Source organism: Herpailurus yagouaroundi, unplaced genomic scaffold (genome assembly GCF_014898765.1).
Source record: "Herpailurus yagouaroundi ecotype Mexico unplaced genomic scaffold, PumYag 67681, whole genome shotgun sequence".
In the NCBI taxonomy this organism is placed as follows: Eukaryota; Metazoa; Chordata; class Mammalia; order Carnivora; family Felidae; genus Herpailurus; species Herpailurus yagouaroundi.
This window is the reverse complement of record NW_024420481.1, coordinates 4,018,958-4,035,622: the sequence shown is the minus strand read 5'-3', so window position 1 is coordinate 4,035,622 and position 16,665 is coordinate 4,018,958. Positions and strand designations below refer to the sequence as shown.

The window sequence follows — 16,665 nt, the reverse complement described above, 5'->3', positions numbered from 1 at the left end:
AAGCTGCCCCCTGATACCGTAAGAAAGTTCTGTTCATTTATCATCTTCCAAGCATAATCTAGACTTCGGGCAAAGTAGACCCAACCACTTTTTTCTACATTCAGTTGCAGAGGGGTGAACCCTCCTTGGGGTTTCCAATTCCTTTTGAAACTGCACCATTCTGGAAGGACTTATGATTATATGGACATTATTTCAGATGGAAGACACTGTAAGGTTTATGCTATGTCCCAAGATCCCTCCTCCTAGGTCTGTAAGGGTTAGTCCAAGAAACAAGGTTCCCTTTTGCTGGAGCTGCCACCACTAGCTTCCCCCCTTCTCCTACCCTGTATGGCCCTCTCCGGCGGCGGGCCTTCCCCATTGGCCAGCCAAACACAACCGACTGCGACAGCCAATGGAAGCCGCTCTCCTGAACATTCAGAGGATGGGTGCTCATGGTGTGATGAAGGGAGGTTGGCGCCTGGCACGCGCCCCCCCCCCCCCCCCCCACATCTGGCAAGTCGGTGACAGAAACAGTAACTCCCCCTACACACGCACACCCCGCGCCCCCGGCTCCCTCCTGTCAGCTGCGCCGGCCCCCACAACCCAAGGCGTGTCTTGGCAGCACCCTCCCCGGCTCCTCTGGGCGCGCGAGTGCACCTGCTTACTCAAAAAGACAGAGCATCTCTTTATCCCCAGGCTTGGGAGGGAGCCGAGGAGGCGTGCTCAGGAGGTGAAAGAGGTGTCTCTGCCCCTCCCCGCCCCCCCTCCGGGTACTGTTGCTCCGAGGCCGAAGTGCTCCCGAGAAGCCTTAGGGTGCAGCTGTCTTTGTCCTCCCCAGCTGTGCCCCCTGCCCACCGACCCCGCGCGCTCTGAGAACGCGGGGGTGGGGAGCCCGCAACCTATAAAATCAATGGGGGCGAGGAGAACGGAAGACCTTCCCCGGTCGGCGTGCGCCGCTCTCCACATCCCCTCCCTTTCCTCAGGCTTCCGCCCTCCGGTGTGTCCCAGGGGTCCAGGCAGGGGAGGGCCTAGGCGGCGGCCGCCTGGAGAGCGCCGTGGGGCCGCCCGCGCGAGCGTCCGGTCCGGGGCACGGGCAGGAGGAGGAGGCTCGCGGCCGGCCCCTTCCGTCTCTCGCGCACTCGCCGGCTTTTGTGCCGGTGCCTCGGAGCTGCAAGGAGGGTGCGCTGGCGGAGGAGGGGGGCCTGGGGTGAGAGGCACCCCCTTCACGCGCGCGCGCACACGCCGCCGGCGCACGCACACACGCGCGGACATACACTTACAGACACGCACACACACGCACAAAGCTCGCTCGCCTCGAGCGCACTAACGTGCCCGCTCTCTTTGTGTGGAGCCCTCGAGCGGGGTTGGGGCCCCGGTCCGGTCCGGGGGAGATGGCGCAGCCCATCCTGGGCCATGGGAGCCTGCAGCCCGCCTCGGCCGCGGGCCTGGCGTCCCTGGAGCTCGACTCTTCGCTGGACCAGTACGTGCAGATTCGCATCTTCAAAATCATCGTGATTGGGGACTCCAACGTGGGCAAGACCTGCCTGACCTTCCGCTTCTGCGGGGGGACCTTCCCGGACAAGACTGAGGCCACCATTGGCGTGGACTTCAGGGAGAAGACCGTGGAAATCGAGGGCGAGAAGATCAAGGTGATCCAGACGGTCAGGTCCGGGAAGGGAGGGATCTGGAAGGGGGCCTCGCTTGAGGCATCGCTCTAGTGGTTGTAAACGTCCAGCGCGTGGCCGTGTCGCCGCGTGCCGAGCCGAAGACCCTCGGCACCTCCTCATTCCCTTTCGTTTCTCTCAGTGGCATGGTCCCCACCTCACCCGTTTTGTTAGGGCTGGCGGGAGTGGTTACACTCCTGCCCTTTGCCCATGCCTGCCACCTGCCATAGGAAAAGCATGTTTGATCCCATCCTTGACCCTGAGCCGTGAGCAGTGGCACCTGTGGGCAGAGGGAGGTATAAGGCTAAGGCATCTCTTGCTCCCAGTCTGTGGGATGGATCCCAAAGCACTTTGCACATCCTGATGTCTCTTCTACTTCTTGGGTGCTGGTGGGCTGCAAAAACCCACTTTGGCTAAGCCCTGAGGCATTAGAGAAGGGGAAAACATGAAAATCCACAGTGAATGAAAACCGCTTTATTTTAAACTACAGTTTATGGTTAGGATCAGGACTGAGGTGGAACAGGGGTGAAGTGGGGTGGTTCCGGCACAAAGCCATGAGCCCTTTTAAAGCAATTGAGGCAGGGTCACCCGCCAGCCCTTCATAACAAACTTGTTCTTTTGGAACAGTCTCCTCTCAAATGGTATCTTGTTTATTTGTCTGGGATACCTAATGAATGAACTACCTCATTACTCATTCTGTTGGTATTGTCTTCAGCAGGCCCTTGTAAAAATGCAGAGCAACTTATCTGAGGGCCAAGGAAAGTGTCTTGCTCCTTCCCACCCCCACCCCCACCCCCATTAGCTTATTTATCAAATTGGCTAAGTACAGATATTCTCATCTGACCATTTGTGTTCACGCTGGTTCAGAAAAGGTAGAAGAAACTCGACAGGACAGATACATTTCTAGGTTCAGAGGGAGGACATGGCAAGGGCAGCTTCATGTGTCAAGGGTCAGAGGGGGCAGGATTATGGGCAGGAATGCACCTCAAAAGGCACTGGGCACTAAATACCAACTCTACTGGATCCACAGCTGGGTTTTCCTTGAGCCTATGGTCTGACGCTGGCTGTTGGGTGGAGGTCAATTTCCCTCTTGCTGGTCAGGAGCCCAAATGACCCCAAGGTGCCTCTTCTGAGTGATGTGGAGAGAAGGGCTGAGTAACGGGGGAGAATGATGAAATACTAAACTGTGCACAACTCCAGATTCCTTGATTATTAAAATGAATGTGTTTTAAAATGGCTTCGGAAACTGGGCCGAGGCACTGGATGTCAGGAAGATGGGCAGCTAGGTACTGGTAAGGGAGAGCTCTGGAGAGCAACTGAGTCCCAGGGTCAGGAAGATGGGGCACTGTTTTGAAATAGAGACCTTGTTTGTCCCTTGCATTTTGGGGGGAATTGCTACATTTCCTTTTTAAAGTCAAAGTAGCTGTCTGTATCTTTTTCTAGGGCTCATATATTGACGTTTGCTTGGTTAGGACTTTCTCTAGTGTGTCTAACTTCTTTAATGTAAGGTTGTAAGATTCTGGAATTTCTGGTGGCTCAATCAGTTGGGTGTCTGACTTTGGTTCGGGTCACGATCTTGCAGTTCGTGGGTTCGAGCCCCATGTCAGGCTCTGTGCTGACAGCTCAGAGCCTGGAGCCTGCTTCAGATTCTGTGTCCCTCTCTCTCTTTGCCCCTCTCCTGCTTGAGTTCTCTCTCAAAAATAAATAAACATTAAAAAAAACTAAAAAAAAAAGATTCTGGAATTTCTGAAACATGGCTTTTTAATTTATTATTTTCATTTTTTTAAAAAAATGTGTATTTATTTTTGAGAGAGAGGGAGAGGGAGGGACAGAGAGAGAGCGGGACAGAGGATCCGAAGTGGGCTATGTGGTGACACCAGTGAGCCTGATGTGGGGCTCGAACCCACCCACAAACCGCAAGATCATGACTTGAGCTGAAGTTGGATGCTCAACCAACTGAGCCACACAGGCACCCCTATTTTTTTTAAAGTTTATTTATTTTGAGATACAGAGAGAGAGAGAGAGAGAGAGAGAGAGAGAGGTAGAGAGAGAGAGAGAGAGAGAGAGAGAGAGAGAAGTGGGGGAGGGGCAGAGAGAGAAAATCCCAAGCAGGCTCCATACCGTCAGCAGATACCAATGTGGGGCTCAAACTCATGAACCCATGAGATCATGACCTGAGCTGAAGTCAGGCGCTTAACCGACTGAGCCACCCAGGCGCACCCTGAAACATGCCTTTTTATATCCAAAGTAGAAATATACTTATGGATGTGTTCTTAAACCCTCAAAGACCTTAAAATTTAATGTTATTGCTTGCTTAAAATCAAGTGTCACATTGAGCCAAAGAATTCTCTGGATTTAAAAGAGGGAGAATAAGTCCACCTGAAATTCAGATGGAGGAGAAAGAAAGTGTTTGGGAGTTTGGGGCAAGAGGAAGGAGAGAGAACAGGAGGAGAGGAGAGGAGAAAGCCAGAAGTGGGAAAAGGGAGGTGAAAACAAGTAGAAGAGGGTCACTGCCCAATGGCCTTGGGGACATTTTTAAAAGACTCCTTCCTTCCTAACAACCAAGTACTTAGCTAAACTGGAGTTTACAGTGTTTGCCAAAGATTCCAGACTTTTTCCCAGAGGGAAGAGCCTGTAACAGTGTGACTCACTAGAAACAGAGCTCAGCACAACACCATGCGCCGATAAGTGCTTAATACAGGCTTTTTTGGGAAGATGATATTTTTGAGAGGGCAAAGCCTTGTGACACTGTTCATAGAGGAGCCCTCTGAGTGCAGATTCCGAAGGAGCCCAGGGTGGGGTGTGGGAGTGGGGAGATAGTGACTCTGCCTCTTGTAGAGCTGCTGCAACTTCAGGGCCAAAGGCAGCAGGCGAGACCAGCATGTCTGTGGGAAGATGGCAGAGCAAGGCAGCTAGCACATGATCTAGATGGGAGGAGATTTTGCCCCACACTCTGGCTGGCCTGGAGTTTTTCAAGGAGCAAATGCCAAATCCATGCTAGGAGGTGACTGCCAAAGGCTTCTCCCTTTGGGGGAGGGAGAGAAGTCCAATGTGACAGGCTGAAGTGGCCCTAGGCCACAGCCATCAATAGAAGGCCATCAGGATACAAATGCCAGCCCTCACAGGAGGATGGCAGAGAGGTCTCTGCAAGCCCTTCTCTCAGTCCAGGGGTAGGGTGTGGCCTCTCCTGGGCAGCCTCCCTGTGTCCCAGGGTAGTACATACATCAACCCCTGCAGGGGGGTGACTGAGTTCTCAAATTTAGGGCTACTCTCTTAATTACAAGGGCCATCTCTAGGGCTTCGAAGCCCCATTTGGTGTTTCCAATCAATGTGTCCCACCCCCTCTCCATCACAACATTTATAATCCAGTGTTTCCTGGTTCACATGAACATCAAGAAAAGCTTCCAATGAGTAGGCAATAATAATAACAACAACAACAACAACAACAGCTTCTACATATTGACCAAGAGCCTGGGTTAGGTGCTTTACAGGCATTATCTTATCTGATCTTCACAGCAGCCCTATGCAATTTGGACTATTATTATCATTCCTATTCAACAGATAAGGAGACCAAAGTTAGAGAGATTAAATAACTTGCCCAGAGGCGCATGGATCTGAGTTTCAGTCTTTGAGCCTTGAGCCCAAGCACTTGTCTCTCTCACTATCCTGCGTTCTCTGTGACAGGGTCAGAACTTCAATGTGGATTCAAAGCCCAAGCTGTTTAACACCACTCTCTGCTTTAGGGGGCAATTTCTAGCCTGGGGTGTGGGGAGTGTGCTTAGCGGGAGATGGCAGGCTGGACAGCTGGCCTTGTGGTCTCTTCTAGGCCAAGGGTCCAGGGTTAGAGCCCTGGAACTTAGGAGCCTGCAAGATGTCTCCTTCAACTGCACCCCAGACACTGAGCTGAGTACCTAGGTTTTACTTTTTGCATCTTGACTGTCTCCCTTTGGATGTGAGAACCCGAGAATGTTCAGAGATGGAAGAGACCTTAAAGAATCTCTAAACCAATGTGCTCATTTAACAGATAGGAAACCGAGGCTTGGAGAGGGAAAGGGACAAGATCACACAGGGACAGGCCTTCCACTCAGGTTTCCCAATTCCCTTGTGGGTGCTCTTCCCTAGCAATTTGGGCTGGTCCCATGGTGCACCCAACCCACGCAGTTACCTGTGACAGGGATACAGAGGGGCATCATATGGGAAAGCTGACGGCCCTTCATGACATCAGCCTAGGAAGTGTGGAGGCCTTCTTGATCCTAAAGGAAGGGTGGAGCTTTCCTTAATGACACGATATGTCCATCTCCTACAGGTTTAGCTGAATCATATTAAGCCTGCCTCAGTCTAAAAGCACTGGAAAGTGCCAAATAGGAATGTGTGAGGGGTGAGATGGGGGAGGTAAGAGAGGAGAGGCTCAGAACTAATTTTTGAGCCATTCTTTGTAAATTCTCATGGAAGCACCCCTGCTCCTGTCTCGTTTAGCTCCCCCAACAGCTGGTACCCCTCTGCCCCAGCCCTCCCGACCAGGCAAACTGCAGGTCAGCTGTGGCTGTGGGCAGGTGCCACCCAGGACTGTGGACTCTCTTCCTCTGCTGAGCACTTGGACAGACACCTTCCTGTGTTATATTACTGAGGGGACAGAGGCTGAGCTCAGTGTTCCCTCAGAAGCTGCCTGCAGTCAGAATGACATCATGTCTTCCTTAGGGCTTCTGAACTTCCATCTTATGCCAGTTCACTTAATGGCTAATTATCCATCAGTGTGTGTTTCTCTGCCTGCCTTGCTGCCTCTCTTTCTGTGTGTGAGTTCTCTTTGTCTCTGTCCTCCTTTGCCATTCTCTGTGTCAGCCTTGTGTGTGACTGTGTGTGTATCTTAGGTGCAGATGGGACAGTCCAGCTAAATGAAAAAAGATTTGTTTTCGACTTTTCCCATCATCCACTTGGGCATCCTCCAAAGGTTACAGATGTATCTGTCTCCCTTTTTCTACTTCTACCCTCCCCCGCCGGCCTCCAACAGAAGGACATTCACTCCTCATCTATAGAAAGATGCCAGATATGTTCCAGAGGGAAAAGAAATACCCGTGTGAGCTAGGAGCACGTGCAGGGGTGGGGGACTTGCTGAAGCTTGCTCAGGCAGTGGCAGCCCCAGGATAATGGTTTAAAAGCCTAGATTTCTCTTCGGCAGCTCTCCACACTGTGCCCCTGGAGCCTCCTCCAACACCCCTGTCACTCTGGGCCTTCCCCCAGCCGCCTGTGGCACGTTGCTGGCATTGCTTTCTTTCCCCCTCCCCACTGACTGCCTTGGCCTTGGCTCCATGCCATCATCAAGAAGCCAGGCTTTCTGTGCTTTCCAGGAGGAGAACCAGTGCATCCAGGGAACAGTGCTACTAGGACAGCCGATGGGCCCTCTGAAATAATGGCAACAGCCAGCACTTACAGAGTACTTCTATTTTGCAAAAGCTCTTTCTCGTGTGTTAATCTGCCTCATCATTTACTCTGCTACTAAGTAGAGGAGCTGGAACCCAGGTCTCTCAATGCCATGCCTACTGCTGCTGCATCTCTGATAGCACCCGCTCAATTAGCTGTTGGACCAGACTTGATGGTGGAAGTTTGGGGCCAGGGAGGAAGGGAGAGTACGTATTAGGCACTGTGTCATGTACTCATGAGGAATGCTAATCCTCACAGCATCCCCACGGAGATGGCTGAGGTTATCTTTAGCTTCCAGGGGAGGACACTGAAGACAGAGTAAGTAACTCACCTAAGAGCACCTGATTAGTACATGATCCTGTTGAGGTTTGCACCCAGGCTGGTTGACTCCACAATGCCCTCACTAGCCCTGGGAGAGAAAAGAGGATCTGGGGAGCATGTATGTGGCTAGGGAGCAGCCAGCACACCTGGCTACCATGTGGATGCGGTGCCCACAGGAAGGGAAGAATGGATGAGAGGAGTGCCAGCTGGAAAGCGGGAGGAGATGCTTTCACTGTCTGGCAGGGATCAGGGGTTTGTGAGGATGCTAAGAACAGGGACACCAAACTCCCAAACAGAATGAGGTCATTTGTGTGCAGTGAACTGACTGCTGCGCTCTCCCTTTGTGATGGCTCTGAGGCCACACCATCCATTCTGACTTTGTGCTATGAGCAGCCTGCTTCCGGACTCACCGCTTGCCATTGACGGGGGTGCAAAGAACTTAGAGTGGGGTTTATAAAAAGCTGCAATGGGAGCAGTGCTACACTTTAAATTCTGAGCCTCCAAATAAAAGCTTCAAGGCTCCCCGTGGCACTGGAAAGGCAAGGAGGTCTACAGCAGGAAGGATCCTCCCTGCAGCTCTGGCAGTTTGGATGGTGTATACAATTCTGAAGGCAAAGAAAAGCCAAACAGCCAACCCACTCAGCCCCAAACACCTCACACACTCCCACCCGTGTTCCTGCTGGTGGCAGGTATTTTTAGAGTTCTGAGCTCATGGTGTTAAAGCATCTGCCACATGCCTGAGGGCTGGTAGGGATTCAGCCTTACTCAGAGGCAAGAGTTAGGACTACTGGAGGGTGGAGGTGGGGATCAGGAGCCAAGTGGTAATGATATTCTTGTGCTATACCTGCTCTCTTCCCATTGACCTCCATACCTTTACTGGCCTGCTCTTTCTTTCTGCTCAGAGCACTGGAGAGGCGGAAGAAGTGAAAATCTTTTCTCTCTCTGCTTTCAGAAGCAAATCAGTGTTCAAGGACTTACATTTTTCTGTGTAACCAAAGTCGAATGTTCTTTCTGAAATCGCCTTGGGAGATACGTAGGATGCCAGACTGTAGTTTTGGTGGCTCAATACTGCCTTTTGATGATGATGATGATGATGATGATGATGACGACGACGACCATGGTGACAAGTGATCTGATGCAGAAAAAGGCTGCTTACAAGTTTGGCTGGAGAAACGTCAAGAGCACTGATGAAACAAGTAGACAACACATAATATATTCTAAATGGTACAATAGAAGTACCATTCAAAGTACAATAGAAAGTTAGAAGAACAGAGAATTGAAGAGAAGGTGGAGAAGAATGGAGTTTTAGGAAGAATGTGGGCATGAGCCGAACCTTGAAGGATGGGTGAGATTTGGAGAGGGCAACAAGGGGGCGACCTGTTCTGCTGGGGAAGGACGGACTAGCAGGACCAAAGGTACAGAGGAGGGAATGAACCGGGTATAGCTGAGTAGTTTGAAACCAGGCTGGGCTGGGCCGAATGATGTCAGACACTTTTCCATTTGAGGCTACATGCAGAAGAGGGCTGTCATAATTTCCTAAAGAGGAGGGTGTCACGCTGATACAAGCAGGGATTTAGGAAGCCTAGTTTGAAAGCAGCATGCAGGAAGCACTGGAGTGGAGATATCAAGAATACAAAAGACTTTGCTGTAGTCCAGGAGTGAGGAAGGAGGGTCTGGCCTAGGGACATGAAAATCAAAACAGAAGGAGTGAATCTGACAGTTGTGCCAAAGGAACGTGGCAGTCATGTCAATAGAGGAGATGAAGGAGAGCCTAGACAATGAAAATTGATGTTCAGAATGATGATGACTCTGGGGCCCTGTAAGATCTTCACTCAGCAAAGAGATTCAATTATATTTACCAGATTACACTTACTGACTGCTAACTGCAAATAAAGGCTATACTTGGTTTTAAGAGCCATAGTAGTCAATTAGTGACCATAATCAAATTTTCTTTGATAACTGAGAATTGCATAGGGCCTTGGGCCATCGTTCTGAGAATAAATTTCTCTTGTCCAAGACTTTGGATGTATAAAGGGAAATAGATGGGGGTGATTGTGTGTCTTCTACTCCAGAGTATCCCTTGGGAATTGTGTCTTTGTATGTGTTACCGATAATCAGCATTTTTTCCTTCATAATTTGGCCTTTATCCCCAAAGCTGAGATGCAGAAGAAAAATCCAGTGAGCTAAATTACCTTTTTCACATCAAAGAAGTGAACTTAGAATAAATGGAGCTAAAAGGTGAGATTTTTTTTTTTTTTTTTGAGAGAGAGAGGGAGCTAGAGAGCAGGGGAGGGGCAGAGAGAGAGGGGGACAGAGGATCTGAAGTGGGCCCCTGCTGACAGCAGCAAGCTGGATGTGGGGCTCGAACTCAAGATCTATGAGATCATGACCCGAGCTGAAGTTGGACGCTCAACCGACTGAGCCACCCAGGTGCCCCTAAAAGGTGAGATTTTAACACTTTGTTTTATTTAAAAAGTCATGCAAAGGGCACCTGGATGGCTTAGTCAGTTGAGTGTCTGACTTTGGCTCAGGTTATGATCTCACAGTTTGTGAGTTCGACCCAGGCATTGGGCTCGCTACTGTCAGTGTGGAGCCTGCTTCAGATCCCCTGTCCCCCTCTCTTTTATTTTATTTTATTTTATTTTTTAAATTTTTTTTTTTTCAACGTTTATTTATTTTTGGGACAGAGAGAGACAGAGCATGAACGGGGGAGGGGCAGAGAGAGAGGGAGACACAGAATCAGAAACAGGCTCCAGGCTCTGAGCCATCAGCCCAGAGCCCGACGCGGGGCTCGAACTCACGGACCGCGAGATCGTGACCTGGCTGAAGTCGGACGCTTAACCGACTGCGCCACCCAGGCGCCCCTCCCCCTCTCTTTTAAAAATAATAAACAAACATTTAAAAAATGATTTGTCTAAAAAAATAAAAAAAAAGTCAGGTAAAAATACAAGACAGAGTGTTTAGAAAATTTGGAATATACAAAAAAAAAAAAAAAAAAAGGAAATAAATAACACCTATAGTCCCACTGCAGATAAATACCATTAATGTCCTGGTGTGTACACTTCCAGTTTCTCCTAGGTATATGTCTATTTTTTTAAGTTTATTTATTTTGAGAGACAGAGAGAGGGAGGGAGGACGCGTGTGTGCACATGAGTGGGGGAGGGGCAGACAGCAAGGGAGAGAGAGGGAATCCCAAACAGGCTCCACACTGTCAGCACAGAGCCCGACACAGGGCTCGAACTCATGAACCATGAGATCATGACCTGAACCGAGATCAAGAGTCGGACCCTTGACCGACTGAGCCATCCAGGCACCCCGGCATATGTCTATTTTTAATATTAAAAATATTAAGGCCATAGCATATAAAAAATTTTGTATACTGCTTTTTTCACTTCCTGATATTTTATGAGAATTTCCTCTACCATTTATTCTTTGAAAACATTATTTTTAATGGCTGCATAATAGCCCACTGTATAGATATGTACATACACTTCTGCTATTCTTAGTGATCATTTAGGTTGTTTCCTGTTTTTAAAAAAGTATAAACACTGCTATTAAGATCCTTGTACAGGGGGAGCCTGGGTGGCTCAGTCAGTTAAACATCCAACTCTTGATTTCAGCTCAGGTCATGATCTTGCAGTTTGTGGGTTTGAGCCCCATATCAGTCTCCACATTGACAGTGCAGAGCCTGCTTGAGATTCTCCCTTTCTCTCTCTCTCTCTCTGCCCCAACTCCATTCGTGGGTGTGCACGCTCTCTCTCTCAAAATAAATACGCTTTTAAAAAATTAAAAAAAAATATCTTTGTACAGAAATTTGACCGCATCTCTGCTACTTTGTATGGATTTCTGGAAGTGATATTATAGGCTTGAAGAGTTTTGAACATTTTCAAGGTTCTTGATAATATTGCCAAATACTCCTCCAGAAAAGCTGACCAATTTACATCCCAGTTTTTCAACTAAAAGCCTTAATATTTTTCAACTCAAGATTTTCAACTCAAATTTTTGAGAAAAATGTTAAAACCTGGAGAGAAACTTTTCTGTATACTTCTAAAAGTCCATTCTGCCAGTCTTTCAAAGAACCCCTTCCTGTGTCAGGGCTTTTCACCTCATTTTTATAAGATCACAGAACCATATTTTCTCCTATCCATTCATGTTTCCTTTTCTGACTCCAGATATGGGTTTTTGTATCTTCCAGGTTCAAGTATGGGACACAGCAGGTCAGGAACGCTTCCGCAAAAGCATGGTCGAGCATTACTACCGCAATGTGCATGCAGTGGTCTTCGTCTATGACGTCACCAAGATGACATCCTTCACCAACCTCAAAATGTGGATCCAAGAATGCAACGGGCATGCTGTGCCCCCACTAGTCCCCAAAGTGCTTGTGGGCAACAAGTGTGACTTGAGGGAACAGATCCAGGTGCCCTCCAACTTAGCCTTGAAATTTGCCGATGCCCACAACATGCTCTTGTTTGAGACTTCGGCCAAGGACCCCAAAGAGAGCCAGAACGTGGAGTCAATTTTCATGTGCCTGGCTTGCCGATTAAAGGCTCAGAAATCCCTGCTCTATCGTGATGCTGAGAGGCAGCAGGGGAAGGTGCAGAAACTGGAGTCCCCACAGGAAGCTAACAGCAAAGCTTCCTGTCCTTGTTGAAACCAAATGGTGTAAATACAAGATCAATTATTACTGGAGTTTTTTCTTTCCCTTTTTTTTCCTGTGCCTGCAAAAATGCTGACATCTGCTTGTTTCCATACAAATTGATATTAAAATAAAATTTGTATAGATTATCACATGCCTTGATGTCTTGCTTTCCGCCAAGAAGACATTTCTGATTGTGAGGAGTAGAAGAAGCAGCTCGCCCTACTAGAACAATAATGCTTTGCCAAGGCACACGCCCTACTAGACTTCTATGCCACCTGAATCATTTGAGTCACTTCTTCAGGACTAATTCATTCTGTCACTCAGTGTCATCAGTGGCCAGAAACACCCAGAGAGGGTGGGATATAGACCAGATATGTGGAAGTATAGAGAAGTCTTGAAAGGAGATGCTAACTTATAAATATTTCCTAGGTTCCCTGGATGTTGAAAGTAGGCTGCTCTCTCCTCATTTCCCAAAGTTTAAAAATAAAAAGTATAGGTTGCCCAAGGGGCCCAGTTGCTTCCAAAGTAGTTAAATCCTGCCTCCCATTTTTTTTTTTTTTACCAAGCAGTCTGTGACAGCCAGAGTGGTATTTTCCCCCTACCCTTTCTTGAAGAGGGCAGGGCTCAAGCTAACAAATATCTGTTATGCCCCCAGATCCTTGCTAGGTGCTATGGAGGAAACATAACAAGGGGAGGATTTGTCCCCTGTTTCCAAAGACGCTCTGATCTGGTTGTGGAAACAATGCCCATACTGAAACTACTTGAGAACAAAAATTAAACAATATCACCAAGTTTGAGGCTGTGCTATGGGAATTGAGAGCATTATGTACTCAATGATAGGGAGGAGTCACTGAAAAATAACTTATTTTGTATGTTGAATAAAGTGTTCCATCTGGTTTGGTGGCAGGGGGGGAGTGGCCAAAGTAGGGAGGCAGGAATGACCTTGGGGGTTGAATGAAAAGACAAAAGCTGAGCAGCCCTAGTGGGGGAGCTGAGGATAGGGAGGCATACAAAAAGAGGCAGGACAGTTTGTTGCTCTTTGAGGCAGTGGGAGTTTTTGTGGTTTTCTAGCAGGAATCCTGTAGGTATTTGTTAAATGTCTGGTCCTATGGATGTGAAAGTCCCTTGTCCAATTGTTAAAGTAATTAAGAGTGGCTATAAAGGCATAGCTATAACAGCCTCAGAAAGATTTATTTCAGGGGTACTCTTTTTTTTAAATGTTTATTTCTGAGACAGAGAGAGACAGACCATGAGTGGGGGGGGGGGCAGAGAGAGAGAGGGAGACACAGAATCAGAAGGAGGCTCCAGGCTCTGAGCTGTCAGCACAGAGCCCGACGCGGGGCTTGAACTTATGGACTGTGAGATCATGACCTGAGCCAAAGTCGGTCACTCAACCGACTGAGCCACCCAGGAGCCCCAATTTTTTTTTAATGTTTATTTATTTCTGGGACAGAGAGAGACAGAGCATGAGTGGGGGAGGGGCAGAGAGAGAGGGAGACACAGAATCAGAAGCAGGTGTTTCAGGGGTACTCTTTACGGCTGCTCTCTTGTCAGAAGCCCATGGGGAGAGGGTCCCAGGCAGACAACCCCTGAGCACTTTCCTCTGGTAGGTGAACCCAGGTCTGTCCCCTATCCTCCTCCCCACCCCCACCCCAGCAAAAGATCATATATTCCAGAAGCACCTCCCACCCAAACAAATAGCCTGTCTGGTCCTGCCTAGTTGTCCTTAGAGCCCTCTTCCTCCAGAACTGGCTAACTCCCCACCCTATCCCCATCCCACCCCCACCTGGCCTCAGGCTGAGTCCCAGTCACCGGTTTGGTTTTCATTACTTGGCTTCTGCCTTGATCCGTCTTTGAAGCCTGCCTAGTACCTCAGTTAGGGCTAGGTTTTGTTTTTTTTTTTTTTTACTAGTTGTCCCCACCCAACACCCTGCCCCTGAATCTCACGCAAGGGGCTAGGAGCCTGTTGTCTGTTGGTGAACTGCTTGCTGAACCCCCTGTTGCTATACTTCTCCCCAACTGACTTGGGCCTTGGGCCTTGTCTCAGACTTCAGATGCTGAGTCCTTACCCAGGACACGACCTGCTGTTGTGTGGTGTCTTTTGGCTCTTGACTTGGCTGCAGGGCTGGGCCATCTCTCAGTCGCTGCAGGTAGACTTATCCATTCTGATGGTTACATTTCAGTCTGGGTCTTGGCTTGTCTTGTTCAGGGTCCTTCTCTGCCGTAACAGGGTCAAGATAACAACATTCTGAGTCCTCTAATCAGGATTGCCTCTTCTAGACCGGAATTGCCTCTGACACCTTTCAGTCATTCAACAAATATTTACTGACCATCTACTATGAGCCACTGTGCTAAGCCCTGGGGATAATGCAGGCGAACAATTTAAATCCTGCTTTCACAAAGGAGATAGACACTATACAAGAAGTGAGATACATAATGAGAGAATTTGAGAGCAATAAGGACTCTCAGGGTCATAAAACAGGGTAAATGGATGGAAAGTGAGGGAGGTGGGGGAAGGGCAACATATTAGATACAGTGATCACAACAGGTATCTTTGAAGAGGTAACATTTGAGCTGAGACCTGAATGGAGAGGAGCAACCAGGTATGAGGTCAGAACGAGAACCCCAGGCTGAAGAAACAGCAAATGCCAAGGCCCTGAGGCAGAAGTGAGGTTGGTGTGCTTGAGAAACAGAAAGGAGGCTAGTGGGAGCAAGGGAGAGCATGTTGGCGATGAGGTTGAGAAGTAGGTGAGGCCAGGTCTGTTGGGTTGGAGTTTTATTTAAGTGCAGTGGGAAGCGAGTGGAAGGTTTTATCATTACCTAGACTCAATAGCCTTTGGTAAGATTCAGCAGGCTTGGTGACCAGCAAGAGCAAAAAGCCTCTACTTTCCTTAGCTCTTCTGAGAGGAATAGACACCTTTCCTGGATGACTCCTGAATGTGGGCGTTAGGACTGTCATTTCCATACTGGCTGCCCCCCACCTTAAAAATCAGACTCTGAACTTCCCCAAGACTATCATCTTTTGGTCCTGCCAAGGCTCTGGTAATTTTGCTCTGAATAGAAGGTGCTCACCAATCCTACCTGCCTCTGTCCTCTGAGCCTCACCTGCATGATCCTGTCCTTTCCTGCAGTAATGACATTGTTCTCCCTCAGGTGCCTGGGAACAGCCAAGAAGTCCTGGGGCTTCCCACTGTGACCCTGGGAATCCTGAGAACCTCCAGGCTCCACCCAGTCTCCTAGCCCTAGAGCTTGCTGCTGGCATCAGCAGGGTGGCACAATGGCACTCAAGCCTCCATCAGAAGGAGCAAAAGGATTTGGGAATGGGCTGATCCCAGAATGCCACCAGAGGAAGGGGACTAAGGAGGCCAGAGAATCATGACATCCTTGTTGCTGTTGAGGGTGGTGAGGAGCAGGGAGAATCAAGTGAAGTGAGGTGCTTCCAGGCCTCTCATGCAGTCTCACTATGTCTCTGGAATGATCCATGATAGCCAGTATGTCTCCTCTACAGATCGTCTTCACTTTTCAGAGCTACACCCTTGAGTCTTCCCCTAACAGAGACAGGACCAAGAGAAATAACTACCAACAGTTGAATGCCTATTATATGCCAGGCTCTGTGCTAACACACCACATTCCTTCACTAGTTCATTTAGTGCTCCTTCCCCGTGAGGTGCGGATAACAATTTCCATTTTACATATATGAATATAGATGTACTGATTTAGTGACTTGTCCAATATAGTAAGTGGTGAGACAAGATCTGTCTCACTTCAAGTCTGGGCTCTTTCTATGATATTATACTGTCATTCCAGGTAGTTCCAAGCTCCAGAACCTTTGCAGGGATTTCAGGTTCACTCTAGCCGGTCCCCCTGATCCACAGGGGTTTGGCAAGCAGGCCGTTCAATAACCAGGTGGCCAGCCTGGGACATTCCTCCTTGAATGGGATGTCCCTGGCCAGATTCTTCCAAGAAGCCCAAGTGGCTGACAGAAGTGTCAGCTCTGGGACAAAGGACCCCCTAAGATGTCCTTGCCCTAGACAATAAGCTGGGAACCACACAGCCAGGTGGACTCTGCTGCTCAGCCTTTAGGGCTACAGGATTTGTCACTGGGCCCCCCAGAACTACCCATCCCCCAGCATCTGTGCATTTGCTCAGGCCCCCACATTCAGCCTGATGACTGGCTCTGGCCAAGTTCATGAGGCAGAGGACTCTCTCAGCAGGATCCTTCGGTCAATCAGCCCAGGACCAGATTCTGCTCTGAGCACACCACTGAGAGCAGTGCCCGGGAGGGACACCTAGCCCAGAAGAGCTGGAGAAGCCCACCCCCCACGTGAAGCTGACTTCAGACCACCCTGAGTACGAGGTGGGATGGAGGGCGTGGAGGTGTGCCGAGAGCTCCCTGGATAGCACGGCTCAGCTTCTCTAGCAACAATGGCAGATGCAGAAAGAGGTCAACGATCATTCTCTTGTAACCCCTGAGGGGACAGCGTTGCTGCCTTAACTTCTAGAGGCTCTTCTCCACTCACCATCCCTCATCCCCCCACTGGGAGAGGCCTTGCTCTCTGGAGGGCTGGCCCAGGCTCCACTGGTTTCAAATCTTTTTTTTTTATTTTTTATTTTTAAAGTTTTATTTATTTATTTTGAGAGAGA

The 16,665-nt window shown here is 49.0% G+C and overlaps 2 protein-coding genes across 4 annotated transcripts in view; one reads left to right on the top strand and one right to left on the bottom strand.

The window, feature by feature from the left end:
* Window positions 1-1,026: 1,026 nt before the first annotated feature.
* Window positions 1,027-12,167, top strand: RAB33A (RAB33A, member RAS oncogene family). 2 transcript variants are annotated; one of them, XM_040468130.1, is made up of 2 exons: window positions 1,027-1,640; window positions 11,578-12,167. In XM_040468130.1, the coding sequence occupies exons 1-2, from the start codon at window positions 1,371-1,373 to the stop codon at window positions 12,031-12,033; spliced, it is 726 nt and encodes a 241-aa protein (XP_040324064.1). In that variant the 5' UTR covers window positions 1,027-1,370; the 3' UTR covers window positions 12,034-12,167. The 2 variants fall into 2 exon arrangements, with proteins under 2 accessions (XP_040324064.1, XP_040324065.1); XM_040468131.1 differs by having other exon boundaries at window positions 1,031-1,628.
* The window catches only part of ZNF280C (zinc finger protein 280C), an 88,151-nt gene continuing 75,628 nt past the window's right edge, over window positions 4,143-16,665 (bottom strand). For both annotated transcript variants that reach the window (XR_005788102.1, XR_005788103.1), the window contains exons 22-23: window positions 14,091-15,569; window positions 4,143-8,514 (exon numbers count right to left, since the gene is read on the bottom strand). The gene's annotated coding sequence lies outside the window, so the exon portion shown is untranslated. The remainder of the gene's footprint in view (window positions 8,515-14,090; window positions 15,570-16,665) is intronic.

Coding starts and splice junctions, on each gene's coding strand:
- RAB33A (XM_040468130.1), top strand. CDS start 1,371: ATGGCGCAGCCCATCCTGGGCCATGGGAGCCTGCAGCCCGCCTCGGCC. Junction 1,641..11,577: donor AGATCAAGGTGATCCAGACG/GTCAGGTCCGGG, acceptor TGTATCTTCCAG/GTTCAAGTATGGGACACAGC.